General features: G+C 40.9%; 1 protein-coding gene across 1 annotated transcript; it reads left to right on the top strand.

Annotated features, from left to right (window-relative positions):
• Positions 1-24: 24 nt before the first annotated feature.
• dnm2b (dynamin 2b) lies at positions 25-24,908 on the top strand (the record flags this gene model as incomplete). Its single annotated transcript, NM_213242.1, is given in 24 exon segments — positions 25-327; positions 8,333-8,406; positions 8,488-8,637; positions 8,828-8,912; positions 11,732-11,850; positions 12,138-12,236; positions 12,836-12,996; positions 13,352-13,494; positions 14,250-14,385; positions 14,877-14,944; positions 17,415-17,553; positions 18,609-18,695; positions 20,080-20,150; positions 20,651-20,702; positions 20,796-20,906; positions 20,978-21,087; positions 21,326-21,437; positions 21,809-21,970; positions 22,101-22,327; positions 22,620-22,856; positions 22,961-23,069; positions 23,100-23,211; positions 23,250-23,450; positions 24,425-24,908. Coding segments are annotated over 21 exon segments (2,571 nt in total).
• Positions 24,909-26,905: the final 1,997 nt, after the last annotated feature.

Below are 26,905 nucleotides of genomic sequence, written 5' to 3'. Positions count from 1 at the left end.
CTTCAAAAGTTTATGGTGGTCTGCTGACCGGATATGAAAAGTTTCTCGCAGACAGTTTTCTGTGTTTCTGACAGCTGGAGTTCGTGTTTGTTTTCGTCCAGTCAAGCGAAGGCGGGTGATGAAGTGAGTTTCTCTGAGCTCCGAGGGTCTGATAAAGCTCGTCATCATGGGGAACCGCGGGATGGAGGACTTGATTCCCCTCATTAACAAGCTGCAGGACGCCTTCAGCTCCATCGGCCAGAGCTGCAACTTGGAGCTGCCGCAGATCGCGGTGGTCGGCGGGCAGAGCGCCGGTAAAAGCTCCGTGCTCGAGAACTTCGTGGGAAGGTAAAAGTCTTTACACTATTTAAATGTGGCTTTTTAAAATATGACATACGAACGTTTCGGTTGTTTTATTCTGTTATTATTTTGTTTATGTTACGGTGTTGTATTGAAATCTGACTCCTTCCCTGAAAAAAAGTTCTGATGGAGCTACAATCAAATAATTTAGCAAAATTACTAACTTATATAGAGCAAGATATGACATCAACATAAATTTGGTTTATATGTGACCTTATATGTGACCTTTTTAAACCTGTGTTTGTAGGGAGAGTAAATGTAATTTAATTTAAACCATTTTTGAGACTTAATTTAAACCATTCATAAGACCATTCATGAGACTTGTGTACTGTAATGTTTTTGTATAAGAAATTTGCTTAGAATGTTAGTTAGTTAGTTAGTTATTGTCTTGGTGGCCTACAGACATTGCTTTTAATAAATGTCCCATTATGGTGGCCTACATCATCACTATCATTTCTTCATAATTCTGTTATATTTTTTTCAGCTCGTTGTCTTTTATTCAGGATTTGTGTTTATATTTTGTTCATATTATACTCTTAAAAGTCTAAAATTCTAAGCAAAATTCTTATAAATCAGCATTAAAGTTAACTCATAAATGGTGTAGCTATGAGAAATAGAGCAAAACATGTATGTTAAGATGGAGGTAAAGTTGGTTTCATATTTGCACATTCGTTCATTTCGAAGTTCCTATATTGTTTACCATGTTACTTTGAATATACGATCAGAATTAGCCTGCAGGTATGACTTGAAATGGAGGTAAAGTTGGTTTTATATTCGCAAATTCATTCATTTAGAAGTGCCTATACTGTTTACCATGTTACTTTGAATATTCGATCGGAATTAGCCTGCAGGTATGACTTGAAATGGAGGTAAAGTTGGTTATATATTCGTTCATTTCGAAGTTCCTATATTGTTTACCATGTTACTTTGAATATACGATCGGAATTAGCCTGATAGTATGACTTGAAAACAACATTAACACTGTTTTTTTGACCGTGGACAATGTTGTACTTTGATAGTCATTCATTCATTCATTTTCTTGTCGGCTTAGTCCCTTTATTAATCTGGGGTCGCCACAGCGGACAGAACCGCCAACTTATTCAGCAAGTTTTTACGCAGCCCTTCCTGCCGCAACCCATCTCTGGGAAACATTCACACACACACTCATACACTACGGACAATTTAGCCTACCCAATTCACCTGTACCGCATGTCTTTGGACTGTGGGGGAAACCGGAGCACCCGGAGGAAACCCACGCGAAGGCAGGGAGAACATGCAAACTCCACACATAAATGCCAACTTGAGCCGAGGTTCAAACCAGCGACCCAGCGACCTTCTTGCTGTGAGGCGACAGCACTACCTACTGCGCCACTGCCTCGCCCACTTGAATAGTCATTGGCTGCTTATTTGATTTCGCTATTTAGAGTTTGCAAATAATACTTTTATGAAATTATATTATTAAGAGAAAAGTCTGAATGTGCGATTATAAAACCAACTTTACCTCTATTGTGTGAAGTTGGTATTGAGGTTAAGCTGGTTTACATTCGCACCTTCAGACTTTCTCATTAATAATGTAATGTTCAGAAATGTATTCTTTGCCAATTCTATATAGGGAAATCATATTAGGAGCCAATGACTATCAAAGTACAACATTGTCCACCGTCACGTAGATAGTGCTAATGTTGTCATACTATACAGTAAGTCATGCTTGCATGGCATTTTAGACTGAATAGTCAAAGTATGTGATAAACAATAAGGATCATGTCACTGTTACAAAAATGAGTGAATGTGCAAATATAAAACTATTTACCTTGTTTAGTTTGAAAAGCTTTACCTCAGATTACCTGTTCAACATCAATGGTCAGACAGTCATGTTGGTCAAACATTAACCGTCAGAAAAATTCAGATCTGTTACTGTGCTATAAAAGAGACAGTTCACACACACACACACACACACAATATACGTTGTTTATCCTCATTTTCTGTACTCGTTTCTTTCAAATCTGAGTTTCTTTTGTTGAACACAAAGCTAGATATTTTGGAAGTATGCCACTGAACAGCCATTGACATCAATAGGGTTGTTTGTTCCTCAGCAAATCCATGCAAATGTCAACCTTTCCATGAAAAATAGTGAAACCCTATCTAAGTATTTTGTGTAGGCGTGTATTTAACAGTGCTGTAAAATACTCAAATGTCTGTCTATGTTTAAAACAATTATATTTGATTTAAAAAGTCACACAAGTGGCAATTTCACATCTGTCACATCCATAACCGAGCTTTTCCCGCACAAATGCAAAAATGTGAAGTGAAATAAACTCAATGATGTTTAATTTATAGAGAGCCAACTTATATTCTTTTAATTAGCTTTGTTTCTGTTGGGCTGTGCGGTTTAATTCTCTGAATTTCTTCAAAGTATGTTGTATACTGTCAAAGATATTTACATTAGATTGTTGTCAATTGGATGGAATGCCGCCATTTTAGTACAGGGTAGCACTCCTATGAAATGAATGCAGGACCAAGGTGCAGTGGAGGACTGGCCATCCAGAGCCAGAGATATACACACATATACACATAAGGGGTGGGCGGTACACCGGTGTGACATTGTGCCACGACATGGATTTTCTAATACCATCAATACCATAATAAATCAATTATATTCCTGAAACGGCTGCATTTACATCAATACTAGCTCATTCTAAATAATAAGACTTTAAATTTTCTTTAAGTGTTCAGTTGTTGTCTAAATTCCTGTCCTCTTTATATCTTGTTGTAAATAAAAAAAGTAAAACACATTCGTGTCAGCTTTGCCAGCCACAAGCTCACCCTCCGAGCGTGCATTCAACACAGGGGGAAATACTGTAAGCTCCAGGGCATCACTGAAGCCGGGAAATGTTAACCAGCTGGTGTACCTGGCAAAAAACTTGAATGTCTGGTTTCATCAGAATTCAGATGAAGAGAGAGTTCGTTTTTGTGAAAAGTACACCTTCTTACACCGTTCTTGCGTTATTACACTGCTAATTTTTGTTTTGTTGCACACTGTAAGTAAGATCTTTAGGTTTTTTTGCTAAATAAATATGTTGAGAATGCATGATACTCCCCCATGTCTCTTTTTGATTCGGATACCATTTACTTATTAAAAATATTAACTTTATTCACATGCTAAAGGGACAGGACAGGCTACTCCTTCCAAAATGTCCCCAAAAAAATTATACTGTGATATTACACCGTCATCGTTTAAAAGATGAAAAATACAGTGATATTAATTTTAGGTCATATCGCCCATCCCTAATACACATACATCCATGATTAGGAGTTTTCCCGCTGGTCAGTGTGCAAATATTGTTTTAAATTATGAATATTATAGTTGTACTTTACTTTTCTATATTGATGGGTATGTGACCACATGGGCATTACCGACAAAGAGTGTGTTTGTGCGCATGCAAATGTATTATCCTCCCTTCCGGTTAAATTTGATCTTATCCATGTCCTGAAACACACCTCCTCTCCTGCTGTCACTTCTCATTCTAACATAGGGAGCGATTTGTTTGTTAATGCATCTCCATTATGAACGATTGGTTCACTTAGAAGACACTAATACAAGTTTGTAGCAGCGCAGTGTCTTGTTCTTGTATTTTATTTACATTATTTGCTGCTTGTATTCAACTAAACTAGCATAAGCTGAGTATTTAGTGCGAGCTGGTGCTACTTGTATGGTCAGAGACTGTATAATCATCAGTAACGTTACCTGTTGAGCACAAAACTTCGTAACATACAAAAACATAAAGAACTAAATCATGAAATGCGCTGTGAAGACGAGTAACGGCTTGTCTAACACCGAACAAGAGTTTTATAACATCTAACTATATAGAATATATGAATAATATCAGCGCCTTAAAAAAAGTGAATGTTGTGTTCAACACAGCGGAGAAGAGTTTTCATGCAGATCTTTACCACACATCACATATAGGTCACTTTTAGGGATGCAGCAATACAGTTCGCCCACGGTTCAATACATACCTCGGTTTTTAGGTTCAGTTCTCATACGTGTGTTTTTTATTCTATAGGCAATAGGAACAGTAAGAGGTTAAGGAGAAAAAAATAAAAACGATTTATTGCAATACTCATTTTGTTTTACTTAAAAGCCAAGAAATGTACAGTAGTTCCAAGAGTATTGTATAAAATAAATGCACACTGAAATCTCACCGCTGCTAGTAGCCCATGCACAAACTGGGGAACACTTAAATTCCTACACTTTGAAAATGAACACACATGTGAAGCTAATAAAGATAAATTGGCCATTTCAAATAAACATATTTTTACTTCAGTAAACATAAATAAAGCATCTGAATTATCTCGGTGCTGAAAAAATGCGAGACTGTAGTCTGTAACGCAGATCGAGTGCTTTTATAAGATGACAGAAGCCCACATCTCCAATCACCGAAAACGGTTGCAAATCTTCAGCAATAAACACCCGCACTGCCTTTGTTACTTTTATGTGTCTCTCAGAACCAGTTGGGTATGTTTGCTGGAAGGATTCAGCGAGGGATTGTCTATTTGGAGGACTTTATTATCTTCTCTGCTATCCTGCCTTCAGACAGTGATATTGCTGGGTGATGCGCTGCAGATGTGCAGTCATGGTTATGCGTGTAAAACAGGGGTGGCCAACCCTGTTCCTGGAGAGCCACCTTCCTGCAGATTTCAGTTGCAACCCATATCCATGCCTGATTTACAGGCACACACAGTCAATTCGGGAGATATAAAACGCACATAAATTATATTGATTATATTGATTATCTAAATCATATTAATATTATATTGAGAACCGTGGCATTCCTAGTCAGTTTAAAAGAGTGTTGTCATAATCACATCAGACGAGTGACTCAAAATGCAGAAAACAGCAGCATACGGGTTTAAACGGACAGATGGTGGGCATACAATAATAGACCGTTTCAATGTGGTCATGTCATCCGCATGAACATTTCCTGCTTGTTGTCAAACTATTTCATATTTCATTTATTGATCAATACATGGATTCTTGGAAGATTTGGAAATTAAAAATGTAAAACAGGAAATACATTAGGACCATTGTTATTGTTTTCATCCCTCAAAATGGTCTTCAGAGATCATGTGTGTGTGTGTGTGTGTGTGTGTGTGAGCCACAGATCAGGAGAATCATTCATCCTAAAACAGACCTGAAATATCTGTGTTCAGACTGAGCTCCACATGTGCTGACATGACATCTGCAGGATTCCTGACTAACCAACAGGATGACACACACACACGCACGCACACACACACACACACACACACACACACACACACAGAACAATGTATATCAGTAATTAGTGTGTGGAGACTTTGGTCTGGGAGTGAAGCTTCTTTTCTGCTAAGTTCTCTCTCTCTCTCTCTGTGCATGTGTGCGTGTGTGTGTGTGTGTGCGTGAGTGTGTGCGTGTGTGTTTGATGTAAAGCTTTTTCTCCATCTTCAGTTTGTAAATTGTTGTTGTGTCAGTAAACTCTATATCAGTGGTTCTCAAACTTTTTTCATCAAGTACCACCTCAGAAAACAATTGTCTCTCCAAGTACCACCATACAGAGCAGTATTGAAATACAGTAGTGTAGTTGGCCCAGTAAAGCAGCTACAGCTTTGCACGGTTCAAAAATGTGGCAGATTAATTCCTACTATTAAGAATATTTATTATTGTCAGTCACTTTAAACATTATAAATAGTCTGAACATTAACACTGTACTGTGCTTATTTGTAAAACAAACAAACAAACAAACAAAATAACAAACAAACAAACAAAACTAAAACCAAAAACTTCAACATTTAAATTAAAATGTTCTTTTTAAAGTTAAAAGTAGTAGGTTACTGTTCTTAAAAAAAAAAAAAAACTGTACTTAAATGTGAAGTATTAACATATAGTAGCCAACTCATTAACACCTGGAAATGTTGCCTGGATCTCAGAAATATAGGCTATATGTCATCATATATTCATATATAAATCATTTTTGATAAATTTTGAAATGTATGTATCATATACAATGACATATTTTATTCCTCCGCGTACTACTAAAAAGAAGCCCGAGTACCACTAGCGGTACACGTATCACAGTTTGAGACTATATACCACTGCTCTATATGATATTAAAGAACTTTATAATGTGTTCTGTTGTGCATCAGTGCAACATTTTACAGAAATGCACAGTTCACAGCAATGGATCTTTCAAAATGCTAACAAATATATTATTATAATTATTATATTTTATAGGCGGTACGGTGGCTCAGTAGTTAGCATTGTCGCCTCACAGCAAGAAGGTGGCTGGTTCGAGTTGGGTCAGTTGGTGTTTCTGTGTGGAGTTTGCATGTCGCCATGTTGGCGTGGGTTTCCTTCGAGTGCTCCGGTTTCTCCCACACTCCAAACACATGCGCTATTGGGGAATTGATTAACTAAATTTGCCGTAGTGTATGTGTGTGTGTGTGAATGAGCGTGTATGGGTGTTTCCCAGTGCTGGGTTGCAGCTGGAAGGGCATCCACTGCGTAAAACATATGCTGTAGTTGGCGGTTCATTCTGCTGTGGCGACCCCTGATGAATAAGGGGACTAAGCCAAAAAGTAAACGAATGAATGAATATATTATTATAATTATTATATTTTAAGTTTTTATGCAGAATATTACTATATAACAAAATAATTAAAATATTATTTTGGACCTACATGCATATGAAGAGCCTTTTATTTATTTATTTTTAATTTTATTTAAAAGTGAATTTTGCAGCGGTGAACTTTCATTTGTTTAAAGAAATAAAATATATTTGATCCAGCTTTAATTTTAAAACATTTTTACAGAGATTGTTTGTAATAAAGTGAGTAAAATCGCTGTAATTCTTAACTGCTATAATCACAACAGCCGCATGGTCTCATTAAATGCTTGTGTGTGTGTGTGTGTGTGTGTGTGTGTGTGTGTGTGTGTGTGTGTGTGTGTGTGTGTGTGTGTGTGTGTGTGTGTGTGTGTGTGTGTGTGTGTGTGTGTGTGTGTGTGTGTGTGTGTGTGTGTGTGTGTGTGTGTGTGTGTGTGTGTGTGTGTGTGTGTGCGCGCGCGCGCGCGCGCTGCCAACAGCATTTGTGTGTGACTCATCCTTTCAGAAAGGCTTGAATAAATTGGACCTCAAATACATGAAATAATAAACTAACTTGGTATTTTTGACCAATGCGCTGTATTTCAGCTTCATATCACTGACGGCTGTTTATCTGACATAAGTAATACATGAGAAGCAGACACACACATGGCAACAGTGGGCGGGGAGAAGCAGCTCATCTGCATTTAAAGCCACAGGCTGCACAAACAGCTACACTGAACTCACACAGCAAAATGTGCAGATTCTGGAAGCTGTAATAAATGATCTGATGGGTATTTTGAGCTGAAATTTTACAGATATACAATCGTCACTCACAGGTCTCTGATCCTCAGTAAAGCTGGTGAATGCACAAAGACACCAAAGGCTTATCGTACACTTCGCAAAAGGGGTAAAATAGCTGCCATTTAAAGTCATTGCAAAGGAATATTTTTGTTTGTGGGGTGAAATAAATGTCTGATTACATGTCTTTGGACTGTTTTTGAGCAGTCTCAGGTTATACATTTTTATTTTACTTTGATACATGAATATATGTAAATACAAACTTTTATATTGGTTTTCACCTCATAGTTTCGTTTTGTTATTTGTTTGTTGTTTTCGGTTGTCTTGGGCTGTGTGTAAATGCAGTAATAATATGGTAAAGCCACAGTATCTTACACAACTTAAGAAACTGACTCAATGGGAATTTGCTGAACAGATATGCTTTGAGTTGCAAAATATAGTCGGTTCTGACCTTTTATTATTTAAACTGCAAGGCAAAAAGCTTGTTTTGAAGACTCTGAATGCATTATGAGAATTAATTGAGTGATTGAAAATACATAATGCATGATGTGTGTGTGTGTGTGTGTGTTTTTCAGGGATTTTCTGCCGAGAGGATCAGGAATCGTCACTCGCAGGCCTCTGATTCTCCAGCTGGTGAACAGTAAAGCTGGTAAATCCACAAAACATTTGATCAAAACCACAGTGTAGTGTATGAGCTATTGTAAACGTGTGTGTGTGTGTGTGTGTGTAGAATATGCCGAGTTCCTGCACTGTAAGGGCCGCAAGTTTGTGGACTTTGACGAGGTTCGGATGGAGATTGAAGCAGAAACGGACCGAATCACTGGATCTAACAAGGGAATCTCTGCAGTGCCCATTAACCTGCGCGTTTACTCGCCCAACGGTAATAACACACTTTAAGCTGTGTCTGAAATTGCTTATTATTCACCGTTAATCAATGTGAGCTAACGACACCAATATGGCTAGTTTTGATTTCATGTGGACTTTAGTGAGACGTGCAGACGTTCTAGTTTTGGATAAAGTGCCATTGATTTGTTTTTAACACTATTTTAATGGTGTTTTTCTCTCTTCAGTGCTGAATCTGACGCTGATCGATCTTCCGGGCATGACGAAGGTGGCGGTGGGTGACCAGCCGCAGGATATCGAGTACCAGATCCGGTGAGAGCAGTGGGGTTGAAGCTAAAGTGCTGAACTAATGGCAAACTCCTCCTTCAGAGACGAGACCTTGATCATTGTTTACGTTATATATGGTTCCAGCATGGATATCACAATGTGAGATTCTGCAGTAGTTGCATCGCAGGACGTCAAGCAATTCAAAAAGTGAATTTAAACCATTTGGACACAAGTAATGGCAGAGTTTGCTGCTCTAAATAAGATTACTTTCCTTTAATTATACAACAGGGCTATTCAATTAGTTTGTTATGTGGGCCGGTTCTTGAAAAGCATCCCAAACGAAGGGTCGGAGAGATGTGACTTGCTATATGAGTGATGACAGAACAGCATATAAGAGCCCATATGCTGTATTTGTGCTCATAAAGACACCCACCTTGCCTTTTTCTACATCAAAATGTTAATTTATTGTATTTTAAAACTACTGCATTGTCCAATTGACTTTTTTTTTGTTTGTTTACAAACATTCAAATGTTGTATTTAGCGCAGCAAAAGCAGTGCATTGCTGGAGTAGACTTCTTCTACATTCAGACACATTCATATGTGATGTTTTGAACAGCAGAACAATTAGTGCTGCAGCATTATAGAGTTTGGTTGTATTATATAGTCTGAAGAGTAATGCTGCTTTCACGGTTATCACGTCTAAAGTAAATTAGAACAACAAGCTTTATATTAGGGAAGTAGCTATTTAGATTAACTGTTGTCATCATCTGGGTTTATGCATACATAATCATTTTAATAATAATTCGTCTAACATATATTTTGTTGACATTGCACTGAAAGGCACGCACAACTCTCTCCATGAGATGTTTTCTACTGCGTGCGCCCGGACAGAAGCAAGCGCGTTGCTCTGCTTGAGCGCGCATATTGTCATTCTTACATTAGAAATAACAAACTTGCAAGTGGAAAAGACGTGATATGGGAACGGCCGCTGTTATAGTTAACCCGGTGTGCATGCGTATTAGCCTCGGTGTACATACTTGAAACATTATACTAGTGCACAGTTGGCAACTTGTCACAACTTTTCCGTGCAACAGAAATGCGGCTTAGAGAAGCCTTTACGATTAATTAACTGTGACGAATTAAAGCGCAGTTAATAGTGAAACCAGTGAATCGTTGCATCCCTATTAATGGTTACAGTGCATTGTACTAAAGGCATTTTCTCTGCAGCTCATGCTGAATTGAACAGACGCACGTCACTTCATAGCTATAGCGGCTGTTTTTCGACTGAACTAAATTTATTTTTGATGTCTTGGTCACACTATTTGGAGGGCCAGAACAAATTGCCTCGGGGGCCGGGTTTGGCCTGCAGGCCACCAATTGAATAGCCCTGATATACAATGACAAACACTATAGAGTGTTATTTTACATCCGATTGTTGAATTTCTCAATACCGTTTTTCAACAAAACGCATAGAGCACTGTTTATTTAATGTTTTATCTTTGTTCTATTGTTTTCATCTGTCATTTCATGTCATATATGTATCATATATTTCATGTGTATATATATATATATATATATATATATATATATATATATATATATATATATATATATATATATATATATATATATATCTGGGGCCGACCCTCCTAAAAATAGATGCAGAAAGTTAGATACAGATAGTGTCTCAAACACATTTATAATCATTAATTTTGCCGGTGCAAGTTTTATGTGCAAGCTTGAGCTTAGAATAGGCTGTATTAAAATATTTTAATTCAGTAATAAAATAGGCTATAATCATATGACGGCCTGGATAGCCTCTATATTTGGTCTAAATTTGGCTCTTGTTGCCAATGTAGTCTGTTTGTTATTTTTTTAAATGTATATTTATTAATGAATTGTTCTTGCCATGAAACAGCATTTGTTGTTGACATGGCATTAAAGGAAAAATTAATCTGAGCAGTGGGTTTAATCCACTACAGGACCTGATTGAGACACTAGCCGCGTTTCCACTATCGCGCCTAAAGCGAGCGAGCCAGGGTGAGCCAAGGCCAGTCACTTCTGGGGCCTAATCGGGCCAAAGTGGGGCTTTCTCGGGGCCAGCGGCTGGCCTTTTTTGGCCCGCCGAATACCTTGAGCCAAAGAGGGCCAACTGGGGCTTGGGGGCGGAGTGAAAGAAGAGGCGGGCACAGTTTTCATATTGCATGCGCCCGCCAAGCAAATAAGCAAATAGGGGAAAGAAAACATCTAGCCTTAAAGGCTGGGGTCTTTTGCTTATGATCGCCCTTATGTTTCATATCTTAATAAAATAGCCTAAGCTATATTGAAATCATTTAAAGAATTACAAATATCGTATATAATAAAATCACATTAAATAAATAAACCAATATATACAAACAAAGGTTAGCTATAACAATGGAGGTTTACACAATACATAAACCGTTTTAAAGGCATATTAAACTTTCACTTTACAAAGGCCTGTCTGAAGAAATGATTTTAGATATTTTCTAAAAACAATAAACACCAGAAATGGTTTAAAATATTATTTATAAAGTGTTTGGATACGATGATATTAATCAAATGATGCAAACAGAGCATTTTTGGGTGAGTGAAAGCAGAAACTATAGGCGACTTTTTTTTTTTTTGTCATCCAGTCCTGCGCGCGCTGCGAGCTACTAGCTCAACAGTGGAAACGCGACATGATTTCGCCCTCACTGCTCAACCTCCCAGGCGACTGGTCCGGCCTGGCCCGATAAAAGCCCTGGCTCGCACTGGCCCGACAATGGAAATGTGGCTACTGACACTGTTCTCTATGTGTGTGTGTGTGTGTGTGTGTGTGTGTGTGTGTGTGTGTGTGTGTTCAGGGACATGCTGATGCAGTTCATCTCTAAAGAGAACTGTCTGATTCTGGCCGTCACTCCAGCAAACATGGACCTGGCCAACTCTGACGCTCTCAAGATCAGCAAAGAGGTGGATGCTCAGGGTGAGCCGCTGCGCTACAGTCAGCTGATTATAATTAATACAGCATTTACAGTCCTCAGCTTTCAAATCAGAATTCAGTGAAGGACAAAATCTGATCTGCAAGATCAAGAGGTGGAATTGGAGAAAAACAACCTGAAATTAAGAGAAAAAAACTCTGACATATGCAGAAAAACTGAATTGTGAGCAAAAGAAATGTGATTTGCAAGAAAAAAAATGAATTGAGAGAAAAAACAATAATAGTGAGAACTGTGTCAGCTGCTGAAACTGACCTTTGACCTTCCCCTGCAGGTCTGCGCACCATCGGTGTGATCACCAAACTGGACCTGATGGACGAAGGAACCGACGCCAGAGACATCCTGGAGAACAAGCTGCTGCCGCTGCGCAGAGGTGCTGGAGCTCATCTGCAGCTTTACAATCTACACTTCATTACTAACAGCATGGAGTATACACACACACACACACACACACACACACACACTTCACTTCAGTCAGTCGGCGCCTCCAGTGGACGGTCATCATGCATCACAAAATCACAGTTTAACGTCTGATTTCTTTTCAAATCACTGATCTTTACTGCCTGATGGATATGCCATGTGATGACCAGACGAGACGCGCTGCATTTAATCACACTGTTCTGCAGCGTCTCTTTAAAATATGGACATGCGCTGGCCTGCTGCTCCTGACGGCGCTTGAGTTTACACAGTCTTTCATCTCGTTTTACACTTCAACAACTGAATGAATGCTAAAGTCTGTTCGCTGAGTAAATTTCATTACATCACAACATCCATGCTGTAAAGCAACCGAATAACACTGAAGATAGTCAGAGAAACCTTTCAGCTGAAGTTTATTGTTGACTGAAAAACACTCGCTGAGTATATCAGACCAATACGAGACGTTTACCTGGGGTTAAAAGGGTAGTTCATCCAAAAATGGAAATTTTAGTTGTGTGTGTGTGTGTGTGTGTGTGTGTGTGTGTGTGTGTGTAGGTTATATCGGTGTGGTGAACCGCAGTCAGAAGGACATTGATGGCAGGAAGGACATCCGTGCGGCCCTGGCTGCTGAGAGGAAGTTCTTCCTGTCCCATCCAGCATACAGACACATGGCAGAGAGAATGGGCACACCGTACCTGCAGAAAACACTCAACCAGGTACACACAAACACACACTGTACCTGCAGAAAACACTCAACCAGGTACACACACACACACACTGTACCAGCAGAAAACTGAAGAACTCAACCAGACACACACACTAGTATCTGTGGTCTCTCATCACAGCAGCATTCCTGATGTTTGTGCTGTACACACTGCATATTCTCTCCTCTCCCCTCTACACTCCACCCTGAACAAACACTCTGCACTCCACATCTTCACTGTCCTTCATTCTGTCTGACTTATCAGCTGTTTTCCTCTGGGAGACCCAAAAGTGTCAACACAGAGTCAAAGTTTACTGGTATTGCTATACTTGTGGGGACACTATTGTTTTTGTTCTCCACTCTTCCAGCAACTGACGAACCACATCCGCGACACATTGCCGGCGCTGCGCAGTAAACTGCAGTCTCAGCTGCTGTCGCTGGAGAAAGAGGTGGAGGAGTACAAGAACTTCAAACCAGACGATCCTGCGCGCAAAACCAAAGCCCTGCTTCAGTGAGTGTGTGTGTGTGTGTGTGTGTGTGTGTGTGTGTGTGTGTGTGTGTGTGTGTGTGTGAGTGTGAACAGCAGTGAAAAACTTTGTGCATCTAGACAAGATGATTGTGTGTGCGTGCGCGTGTGTGTGTTTGTGTGCTTAATTATGTATCCCTGTTTGTGTTTGTGCGTGTAAGTAACTGTGAAACTGTGTCTGTGCATGTGTGTTTCCTTGTGTGTTGTGAATGTGTGTGTGTGTGTATATATATATATATATATATATGCACAATTGAAATTGCTCAGGTGTGAGTTTCTCAGTGTCCAAATCTTGATGCTTCTGTGAATCTCGTGTGTCAGATCTGAGCTTTGTTCTGTTTTCTCTATTGGATTGGGGTCAGGTGATGGGCTGGGCCATTCTACAGCTTGATTTTCTTTCTCTGAAAGCATCTGAGAGTCTCCTCGGTTGTGTTTTGGATCATGTCTTGCTGAAATGGTTTGATCTTCATCCTCCTGCTGATGTAGATGTTGGACTGAAGCAGTTGAGGAAGGGCAGAGGGTTGCTGAAGAACTACTGAGAGATTTCAGCTGCTGTCTGGGCTTTCACTGCCCAACTACACCTCCCTTTCTTCATGTGTTCAATACTGTTTCCCTGCGTCATTTCTTTTTCCAAATTTCCAAGTCAACAGCACCTTTAGGAATATGTTTCCTGAGAAAAAGGGCGACGTGTTCAACACTTATGTCCCCAGCTGTATATAAATATACCTGTGTGTGTTCAGGATGGTCCAGCAGTTCGGTGTGGACTTTGAGAAGCGTATCGAGGGCTCTGGAGATCAGGTGGACACTCTGGAACTCTCCGGCGGAGCTCGAATAAACCGCATCTTCCACGAGCGCTTCCCCTTCGAGCTGGTGAAGGTGCGCTAACACCGAGCTCTAAATCATCATAAGCTGAAAACGATGATTTATTGTTGCTAATTATTATTTTATTTCATTCAGTTTTTCATTTATTGTGAGTTTTTAATTTTATTTCGGTTAACAAAATGTTTTTAGACCAATAGCTTTAGTTTTTGTTAAAGCAGTGATCACCTAACGTGTTCCTGGAGGGCCGGTGTCCTGCAGATTTGAGCTCCAGCCCTGATCAAACACACCTGAACAAGCTTATCAAGGTCTTACTAGGTATACTTGAAACACCCAGACAGGTGTGTTGAGGCAAGTTGGAGCTAAACACTGCTGGGACACCGACCCTCCAGGACCGAGATTGGTGACCCCTGGTTTAAAGTAACTTCTGTATATGAATGTGTGTGTGTGTGTGTGTGTGTGTGTGTGTGTGTGTGTGTGTGTGTGTGTGTGTGTGTGTGTGTGTGTGTGTGTTTGTTTGTTTGTTTGTGTGCGTGTGTGTGTTTCAGATGGAGTTTGATGAAAAGGAGTTGCGGAGGGAGATCAGTTACGCCATCAAGAACATTCACGGAGTCAGGCAAGTGCTCACACACTGTAAACACACACATGCTAATCAGTGTAATTAGTCTGTGAACCTGAGGAATCGTGCTTTTTTTGCTGTGTGTGTTGTGTTGTGGTTTTTGTGTGTATGTGTGTGTGCATGTATGTTGTCTGTCTGTTTATGTTGTCGGTATTTTGTGTGTGGTGAGTATGTTGTGTGTGTGTCAAGTCATCTTTACTTCTGCCTTTTCTTTCAAAACTATATTTAGTGTGTGTGTTGTTTTGTGTGTGTGTGTGTGTGTGTGTGTGACCTCAGGACGGGGCTCTTCACCCCAGATCTGGCCTTCGAGGCCATCGTGAAAAAGCAGTTGATAAAGCTGAAGGAGCCGTGCCTCAAGTGCATCGACCTGGTCATCCAGGAGCTGATCAACACGGTCAGGCAGTGCACACTGAAGGTAGAGGAGTAATGCTAATGCTGGAGTTCGCTGTCTGACCATGCTAACACTTGATATAGTCAAGTCCAGTGTCTGATTGCACATACAATTAAATCCAGTGTCTGACCCTGCATATGTTCGAGTCCAGTGTCTGAGTGCACTTACAGCAGAGGCCAGTGTCGGATCGCACTTACAACGGAGTCCAGTGTCTGATCCTGCATACGTTTGAGACCAATGTTTGACTGCACTTACACTGGAGTCCAGTGTCTGATTGCATTTACACCAGAGTCCAGTGTCCAAATGCATTTACACCAGAGTCTAGTGTCTGATTGCACTTACACCGGAGTTTAGTGTCTGATTGCACTTAAACCGGAGTTTAGTGTCTGATTGAACTTACACCAGAGTCTAGTGTCTGATTGCACTTACACTGGAGTCCAGTGTCTGATTGCACTTACACCGAAGTCTAGTGTCTGATTGCACTTACACCAGAGTTTAGTGTCTGATTGCACTTACACCAGAGTTTAGTGTCTGATTGCACTTACACCGGAGTTTAGTGTCTGATTGCACTTACACCAGAGTTTAGTGTCTGATTGCACTTACACCGGAGTTTAGTGTCTGATTGCACTTACATCGAAGTCTAGTGTCTGATTGAACTTACACCAGAGTTTAGTGTCTGATTGCACTTACACCAAAGTCTAGTGTCTGATTGCACTTACACCAGAGTTTAGTGTCTGATTGCACTTACGCCGGAGTTTAGTGTCTGATTGCACTTACACCAAAGTCTAGTGTCTGATTGCACTTACACCAGAGTTTAGTGTCTGATTGCACTTACACCAGAGTTTAGTGTCTGATTGCACTTACGCCGGAGTTTAGTGTCTGATTGAACTTACACCAAAGTCTAGTGTCTGATTGCACTTACACCAGAGTTTAGTGTCTGATTGCACTTACACCAGAGTTTAGTGTCTGATTGCACTTACACCGGAGTTTAGTGTCTGATTGCACTTACACCAGAGTTTAGTGTCTGATTGCACTTACACCAGAGTTTAGTGTCTGATTGCACTTACACCAGAGTTTAGTGTCTGATTGCACTTACACCGGAGTTTAGTGTCTGATTGCACTTACACCGGAGTTTAGTGTCTGATTGCACTTACACCGGAGTTTAGTGTCTGATTGCACTTACACCGGAGTTTAGTGTCTGATTGCACTTACACCGGAGTTTAGTGTCTGATTGCACTTACACCGGAGTTTAGTGTCTGATTGCACTTACACCGGAGTTTAGTGTCTGATTGCACTTACACCGGAGTTTAGTGTCTGATTTTACTTACACCGGAGTTTAGTGTCTGATTGCACTTACACCGGAGTTTAGTGTCTGATTGCACTTACACCAGAGTTTAGTGTCTGATTGCACTTACACCGGAGTCTAGTGTCTGATCACTCTTACTCCGGAGTTCAGTGTCTGATTGCACTTACAATTAAATCCATTATCTGACAACGCATACATCCGAGTCCAGTTTTTGATTGCGCTTATGCTGGAGTCTAGTGTCTAATCGCTCTTACAATTAATGCAGTGTCTGACCGCGCTTGTGCTTGAGTTCAGTGTCTGACCACGCTAATTAATTCTACTGAAAGCAAAAACACTACAGGCCTCCAACTGAGCTGCTTCTGTCCCGAAAAACTGTAATGTACAGACAAACTCACGTTTACATAGCTGCACATCAGATCAGCTTCGACATTAAACACTAAAGGCAGTTAATAAGACATTACAAGGCGGTTTTCAGTAAAGTGAAATCAACCAATCATTTTGAAATGTGAATATTGAAAGAAACACTTGATGCTCATTGTGGCCTAAAAATCAGCTTTACTGAGGCACACACACTTGCGCAGTGGTATTTAACGTTCATAAGGATAACATATAACCTAATAATATGCAGTGCAGCACATTTATTAAAGAGGAAGTACAGAATGAAAGAGCTTCTGTTTCCTTCCTGCTCTGTTTTCCTCCACCTGTCTGCTTTTCCCAATGTTGTGGCCCTCTCGCCCTAAATAACCCCGCGCTGTCCCATGATCCTCCAGGACAGGGCTCTTCACCCCTGATCTGGCCTTCGAGGCCATCGTGAAACAGCAGATTGTTAAACTGAAGGAGCCCTGCCTCAAGTGTGTAGACCTGGTGGTGTCTGAACTCGCCACACTCATCCACAAGGGCACTGAAAAGGTAGAACGTGACCCATTCTGGCTAACAGATCCCTTAACCAATCAAATCCAGTCCTCTAACTCAGCAGCTTTGATTGACCAATCCCTTAACCAATCAAATCCATTCCTCTAACTGAAGTACTTTGATTGACAGTTCCCTTAACCAATCAAATTCAGTCCTCTAACTGAACAGTTTTGATTGACAGATTCTTTAACCACTCAAATCCAGTCCTGCCACCAAATATGCCCTGATTGACACATGTCTTAACCATTCAAATTCAGTCCTGTAGCCGAACACTCTTTGATTGACAGTTCCTTTAACCAATCAAATCCAGTCTTTGTGGGTGAGGTTTGGCCTGTGCTATTTTTGCTCTGTGGTGATCGAGTTTGCATCATATCAGACTAACCTCTGAGTGCACCAAATGAGTGTGTGTGTGTTTATGTGGTTTACGAGGACACTAATTTGTTTAGTGACATGGGTTTGACCCAACTGTACTCTATTAAGCTGTTTTTGTGTAAATGTTCTGTTTCCTCGTAATTAAATCATATTTAATGAGGTCTTTTGACTTTCAGAATTGTCCACAAGGTTTGTATGAGGCTTGGGTTTAGGGACGGGGCCATATAATAAGTGGCTTCTACAGCATACAATACATCACAGTCAATTACAGTCCTCATAAACCACCAAAACCAACATCTGTGAGTGTGTGTGTCAGGGTGTACTCTTATTTATATCCCAGTGGGGACTTAAACCTGAATGCACACAGACTCATGGGGACCAAAGTTGACGTGTCAATAGGAAACGGCTCATAAATCAGACAGAACGAATGTTTTGAACAAGTAAAAATGCAGATTGTTTGGGTTGAGGGGAAGGGAAACATGTACAGTCTGTACAGTGGAAACATCATTACATCTTTGAGAGTCCCCACTGGGATATAGAAGTGTGTGTGTGTGTGTGCGCGTGTGCGCGTGTGCGCGTGTGTGCGTGTGTGCGTGTGTGCGTGTGTGTGTGTGTGTGTGTGTGTGTGTGTGTGTGTGTGTGTGTGTGTTAGCAGCTCTAAGGGTTGTTTTGTGTTACAGCTGAACTCGTATCCTAGGCTGAGAGAAGAGACGGAGAGAATAGTCACCACACACGTCAGAGAGAGAGAGAGCAAAACCAAAGAGCAGGTGTGTGTGTGTGTGTGTGTGTGTGTGTGTGTGTTTGTGTGTGTGTGTGAGATGATTCCCCTCAAAAGAATAATCCATTTCAAATTCATGAATGATTCGTTCTCTGACTGCTTTTAGTTTGCATTGTTTAACACTAGAACCACCACGGGGTCAATTTGCCCATCGCTGTTATTCAATGTACATAACAGACCTTCAATAAAATATTCAAGCCCCCCAGTCATTGAGCTTCACTAAAATTCCCAGATATTTAATTTTTTTTTAAATAAAAATCGATTAAAAAGTGGGACCTTTATACCTAAGCGCCAGTGTGGGTCAAAAAAAAACATTCTTGTATTTATGTACAGCTTATGTTTGAAATTACTCATCAGTGACTTTTATTTTCAGTTTAACTTTCAAAATGTTTATATTTTAACCTACTCAGAACCCGTATAGCATAATATAATATAATATAATATAATATAATATAATATAATATAATATAATATAATATAATATAATATAATATAATATAGCATAATATAATATAATAATATAATATAATGTAATATAATATAATATAGTGTAATATAATATAACATAGCATAATATAATATAATATAATGTAGTATAATATAATATAATATAGTATAATATAATGTAATAATATAATATAATATAGCATAATATAATATAGCATAATATAATATAATGTAATATAATATAATATAGCATATAATATAATATAATATAGCATAATATAATAATATAATATAGCATAATATAATAATATAATATAATATAGCATAAAATAATATAATATAGCATAATATAATATAGCATAATATAATATAATATAATATAATATAATTCATTCATTCATTTTCTTGTCGGCTTAGTCCCTGTATTAATCCGAGGTCGCCACAGCGGAATGAACGGCCAACTTATCCAGCACGTTTTACACAGCGGATGCCCTTACCATCACTGGGAAACATCCATACACACTCATACACTACGGCCAATTTAGCTTATCCAATTCTTGTATATACCCGGAGGAAACCCACACCAACACGGGGAGAACATGCAAACTCCACACAGAAACACCAACTGACCCAGCCGGGACTTGAATCTGAAACCTTCTTACTGCGAGGCGGATGTGCTATGCTATGCTGGAATAGTTGGCGGTTCATTCGGCTGTGGCGACCTCTAATAAATAAAGGAACTAAGCTGAAGGAAAATGAATGAATGAATGAATGATCTAATGGTTGTTCAGCACGACTGTGAAGGTGATTCAGGGATATTTGAGCACAGTTCCTCAAAGTCCCTCAGATGATCATCAGTGCGTGTGTGTGTGTGTGTGTGTGTGTGTGTGTGTGTGTGTGCATGTTTGTGTATGTGTGTGTGTCAGGTGATGCTGCTGATCGACATCGAGCTCTCCTACATCAACACAAACCACGAAGACTTCATCGGATTCGCCAAGTGAGTGACCTCTGATGACCTTTGACCCTGACATCACCACTCAATGTTGAGTGTGTGTTTGTGTGTTTGAGAGGGGTCTGGCTGCAGACTCGGTGCAGTGCAATCTGATGCTTTTGAATGGGCTCACCTAACCCCGCCCCTAACCCTACCCGTCACAGTGACGTCACTCACTCCATTGAGTGCACTGTGTCTGACACTGCACTGCATGTTTGTCTGTCTGTCTGTATGTTTGTGCGTGTGTGTGTACGTGTGTCTTTGTGCATGTTTTGTGTGTATATGTGTGTGTATATACGTGTGTGTATTTGTTTGTTTTATGTGTGTTTGTGTCTGCCTGCACACGTGTGTTATATGTCTGTTTGTGCATCTGCATGAGCTGTGCATTTGTGTGGATTAGGTTAATTTTGTGTGTGTGTGTGTATGTGTGCGCGTGTGTGTGTGTGTGTGTGTGTGTGTGTGTGTGTGTGTGTGTGTGTGTGTGTGTGTGTGTGTGTGTGTTTCAGTGCGCAGCAGAGAAGTGCTGCCGTCACTAAGAAGCGAGCTGTTCCCAATCAGGTACGTCAGCGTCCACTCAAACTCTCAAACTCCGCCTCCTCTGATTAGCCTGTTCCTCCTGCGCATTAACATATCCCCGCCCCCTCTGCTCAGGTGATCCGCCGTGGTTGGCTGACCATCAACATCAGCATCATGAAGGGCGGGTCCAAAGACTACTGGTTCGTGCTGACGGCGGAGTCTCTGTCCTGGTACAAGGATGAGGAGGTGTGTGTGTGTGAGCGAGCGTGTGTGTGTGTGTGTGACTGATGAAATCACACCTGCGCTCGTGTTTCCAGGAGAAGGAGAAGAAGTTCATGCTGCCGCTGGATAACCTGAAGCTGCGGGATGTGGAGAAGAGCTTCATGAGCAACAAACACACCTTCGGCATCTTCAACACCGAGCAGAGGTGTGTGTGTGTGTGTGTGTGTGTGTGTGTGTGTGTGTGTGTGTGTGTGTGTGTTTGTGTGTTTTATTCAGTCCAGTGTTTGCATTTAAAGCACAGATGAAGGCGATGCTGCTGGGCTGTTTCCAGTATAAAGCCATAGACAATAGTTCATTTTAATTTATATTTAATCTAATAAAAATATTAATATTTGTGTGTGTGTGTGTGTGTGTGTGTGTGTGTGTGTGTGCGTGTGTTTCAGGAACGTGTATAAAGACCTGCGTCAGATCGAGCTGGCCTGCGCCACTCAGGAGGATGTGGACAGCTGGAAGGCCTCTTTCCTCAGAGCGGGAGTCTATCCTGAGAAAGACCAGGTACAGGAGTGTGTGCGTGCATGTGCGTGCGTGTGTGTGTGTGTGTGTGTGTTTAAGGGTCAGGACACACCAAGCTGATGTTCGGCTGTTGGCCGGTTAACTTTGGGTTATCTTCAGAGCTGATTGGTCGGATTAGCATGTGGAATCAGCATCAGCTGAAGAGAGTGCTCTGATTGGTCATGCATCAGCGAATCACAGTGCGAGTGTGATGTAGTGAGGTGATGTAGCAACTAAACAACTGAAGTGGAGCAGGAGCACTCAGAGGCAGTGGTGACATCACTGCACTGTCAGACGCCAGCAGAGGATCATCAGGTGATATGCATATGTGATTAACTTCTCTGTGTGTGTGTGTGTGTGTGTGTGTGTGTGAGGTGGAGAACGGAGACGTGTCAGCAGACTTTCTCTCCATGGACCCTCAGCTGGAGCGTCAGGTTGAGACCATCAGGAATCTGGTGGACTCGTACATCAGCATCGTCAACAAGAGCATCCGAGACCTGATGCCCAAAACCATCATGCACCTGATGATCAACAGCGTGAGTCCTCAAACGCCCCAGTGTGTGTGTGTGTGTGTGTGTGTGTAATATTTATATATATATAGCATTCTGTGGTCCTGTGTGTGACTATTCTGACTGTGTGTGTGTGTGTGTGTGTGTGTGTGCGCAGGCGAAGGAGTTCATCTACTCGGAGCTGCTGGCGTACCTGTACTCGTCAGGTGATCAGAACAGTCTGATGGAGGAGTCGGCGGAGCAGGAGCAGCGGCGGGACGAGATGCTCCGCATGTACAACGCTCTGAAAGAGGCTCTGAAGATCATCGGGGACATCAGCACATCCACCATCACCACACCTGTGCCCGCGCCGGTGGACGACACCTGGATACACACTGACCCCAGGTGCACACACACACACACACATATATATATAGACACACACTCACACCCCCAGTGGATAACACCTTGATACACACTGACTTTAAGTGCTCGCGCACACACACACACACACACACTCTTACACACGTGATGTAGTTTTGGCTGTTAGTCAGTGCTCATTATTTATTAATGTATTATAAGCGTGAATATTTAATGAGCAGTGTTATGATTTATTCCCTCATTAGCATCTCATCAGTACACATGTTTGGCGTGGTGTTGTGTATTGACAGATGTGTGTGTGTGTTTCTCTTCTCAGTCCTCCATCTCAGCGTAAGCCGTCAGGAGGTTCAGCCCCGCCCCCTGGCCGTCCTCCTGCAGTGCGAGGCCCCACCCCTGGAGCTCCAGCCCCGCCTCCTCTAAACCCCTCCCCTGCCTTCGGAGCTCCGCCTGTTCCCTCCAGACCCACTACGCTGGAGCCGGCTGTAGCTCCGCCCCCTCAGGTGCCTTCCCGCCCTGCACGGGTCCCGCCCACTGTGCCACCAGGGATACCCAGGTATGACTGACAGCTCACACACACTCACATTCCTGACACGTCAAACAAGCTTACTTCAGATTATATAACGAGTGTGTGTGTGTGTGTGTGTGTGTGTGTAGCAGGAGGCCTCCAGCGGCTCCAAACAGGCCCACAATCATCCGTCCGACAGAACCATCTCTGCTGGACTGAACAGTGAGCTGCACATCGGTGCTAGACATCAACACACACACACACACACACACACACGCACGCACACACACGCACGCTAGAGGAACAATGACACACCAGAGACAACAACACACACCTCAGAGATGACAACAGACACACACTCCACACCAGGTCAGAGGTGATGACAACACCCACAGACACATAAACACACACACACACACACACACACACACACACACACACACACACACACACACACCATAGGAGATGACAACACACAATACTCTCAGACACACAAACACTACTCATAAACACACATAAGCCTTGCCAAAAAAGACAACACACACATACACACACATCATGTCAGATGATACCACAACATACACACACCAGAGATGACAACATGCACACTAACACATGTCTCAAATGAGACCACAACACACATGACAACAGCACACATGTATTCACACACACACACTACGCCAGAGGAGACGACAACTAACACTACTCACAAGCGCACACAGCTCATGCCAGAAAGATGACAACACACACACACACACACACACACACACTAACACACGTGTCAGATGAGACCACAACAAAACAACACACACTACACCAGAAGAGATGACAACACACAATACTCACCGACACACACACAAACACACTCGCTAGAAAAACAATGACACACCAGAGACAACAACATGCACATGTCAGAGATGACAACACACACACATGACAACACACACACACACACACATTCCTCATGAATGCACACAAGCCTTGCCAAAAAAGACAACACACACACACACACTAACACACATTGTATCATTATAAAATCTCAACACACACACACACACACACACACCTTATGTCAGTTTAGACCACACTACACCAGAAGAAATGACAACACACACAATACTCACACTACTCATAAACATACAAACACAGACACACACACATACATATACACACGCCAGAGGATCAACGACACACACCAGAGACAACAACATACACATGTCAGAGATAAAAACACACACACACACACACACTCTACACCAGAGGAGACAACACACACACACACACACACACACTACTCACAAATGCACACAAGTCAAAAAAGACAACACACACACACTACTCACAAATGCACACAAGTCAAAAAAGACAACACACACACACACACACACACACTACTCACAAATGCACACAAGTCAAAAAAAGACAACACACACACACTAACACGCATTGTATCATTAAAAAATCTCAACACACACACACACACACACACACACTGGTGTCATTTCTCAGCTCTAATAATGTCTTCAGTTTAAATCCTGATGGTTCCCCCACACACTTCAGGGCATTTACAGCAGCATTAACACACATTTCTGCGCATGTAAAGCAGCATGTGTGAGTGTGTGTGTGTGTTGAGCAGAACTGCTGTCTTCAGGGAATCTAACAGCAGTGTTTACAGAAATACACTCCGATCACTGCATTAACACTCACATGAACACTAGTGAACTGACTGATGGTGTTTCCTCATCAGTACAGGAATATTTGCACATGCAGTGTGTGTTTAACACTGATGTGTGTTTATACTATAATACTCTCTAATATTCGTATAATCAGACTCAGTCTGCTAAAGTGCCTCTATAGAGAGAGCAGACGTGCTTTATATGTGTGTTGACTGATAGTCTCTGAGCTTCAGCTGAATCTTCATGTCTTTACTGGAAGCCGGTCATCATCAGGGGGTTGGAGCTGTGTGTTTCTCTGACTTCAGTCTGTTTTCTCTATGTTCTGTATTTTTCTGATGACGTTTGGCACTGAATGCGGACAGAAGCGTGAATATCCTACATGTAATGATGAATATTATCAATAAAAGGGCAAGTATTGAGCTGCTTTACTGATTTGTTTTTCTCATTTTCAGCAGATATTAACAGAGTTTGCTTTATAGCGGAATATACAGTTGAGGTCAGAAATATTCACCCCCTTTTGAATTTTAGTTTCTTTTTTAAATATTTCCCAAATGATGTTTCTCAGATTCAGGAGTTGTTGACAGTGTTTCCTCTAATATTTGTTCTCCTGGAGAAAGTCTTATTTGTTTTAATTTGACTAGAATAAAAGCATTTTTTAATTATTTAAAGCCATTTTAAGGTCAATATTATTCGCCCTTCAGCAATTTTAGTGTTGATTGTCTCCAGAATAAACCACTGTTATACAATGACTTGCCTAATTACATTAACTTTACCCTAATTACCCTAGTGAAGCCTTTACATGTCACTTTAAGCTGAACACTAGTGTCTTGAAGAACATCTAGTCTAATATTATCAGTGGTGGAAAGAGTATTAGACAATCATACTCCAGTAAAACTAACATTACTTGCCTAAAAATGATAAAAGTGTCTGCTGTAAATATTACTCAAAGTATGAGTGAAGTGTAGAGCTTTCAAAAGTACTCAAGAGTAGTGAGTATTACACTGTATAAAGCTGATGCATTTACATGTCATTTGTGCATGTGTGTGTGTAAACGTAACATTCTGTAGTGCATATAGTTGTCCAGCCAGCACACAACGTCAGAAGACGTTAATATTAGGTTAGATTTAGGTTGTGATGTCAGGTGACCAAAATTCAAGGTCTAGCCAGCGTCTAAGGGCAACATTATTTTGAAGCCCGATAGTGACGTTGATATTAAGTTGATTACAGGTTTTTAGAAAGTGACTAAAATCCGATGTCGAGCCAACATCTTAAACCAGCGTCATTTTGACATCAAATACTATTTATTCGTCAGTTATGGCAACCAAAATCCAACATCTGATAGACGTCATAGTGGTAACATTCACACTTCAAGCTGTAACATCATTCGACGTTGATATTTGGTTGAATTTAGGTTGGACCTTGACGTTGAGTTCTGACATCAACCCAATTTTTATTTCCCAACAAAATGCAACGTCCCCATGACATGACAACATCAATCTGAGGTCATGTTGACGTCTCGTGTCTGCTGGGTGTTTAAGGTCATTTCGGTCATAAATATCCGTCATCTTCTCATCAGTGACGTCATCTAAACCAGGGGTTCCCAAACTTTTCAGCCCGCGACCCCCAAAATAACAATGCCAGTGACTCGTGACCCCCAATATCCTCGGAGGTGGTTATGAATACAGAAACCTTGCATGCAATGACGCAGACACACCAATTAAATTTGTGTCAGTGCTTTAAATGAGCCAGAAAGTATAACCTGATGTTATAAAATCAAAATGCATCTGACGCTATTGCTGCCTTTAATATAATGTAATTACCCCAGGGGTCGCAATCCAATAGAACTAGTAACTATAAACTACTATAGTAACTATATAGTATATAGTAACTATAAACGACTATTTTTATTTTCAGTATAGTTATGGATAAAATATGTTAATTCTTATGGTTTAATAAAAATAAATAGATTTTTGGAAATCACCAGGCGACCCCCCTTCATTGCTCCGCGACCCCTCGGGGGGTCCCGACCCCCACTTTGAGAACCACTGGTCTAAACAGTCTCTGAGGCAATGCGTGTAAAGATTTTGGACATCTTCTTGGACACTTTTAATGCTTCCAAACAGTTTTGAGGTAGTTCAGGGTAATAACAGGGTTCATACGGTAAAGGAAATCCTGGAATGGTCATGGAATTTTGACACCGCATTTTCCAGAAAAACCCATAAAGTTTTGGAAAAGTGATGGAAATTATATTTACATTAGTCTTTCAGCAGACATTTTTGATCTAAATCGACTTTAGCTGCGCTCACACTAGAGCTTGTGCTTGCGAAATACATTTGTACGGTGCTGTAAAAAGGGCTGGTATTAAACAATACGATTAGGCGTTAATATATGGAATAAAATCACTATCATAAATATTTTGTG

This window comes from Danio rerio, chromosome 1 (genome assembly GCF_049306965.1).
Source record: "Danio rerio strain Tuebingen ecotype United States chromosome 1, GRCz12tu, whole genome shotgun sequence".
NCBI classification, from domain to species: Eukaryota; Metazoa; Chordata; class Actinopteri; order Cypriniformes; family Danionidae; genus Danio; species Danio rerio.
This window is presented reverse-complemented; position numbering and strand designations above follow the sequence as displayed.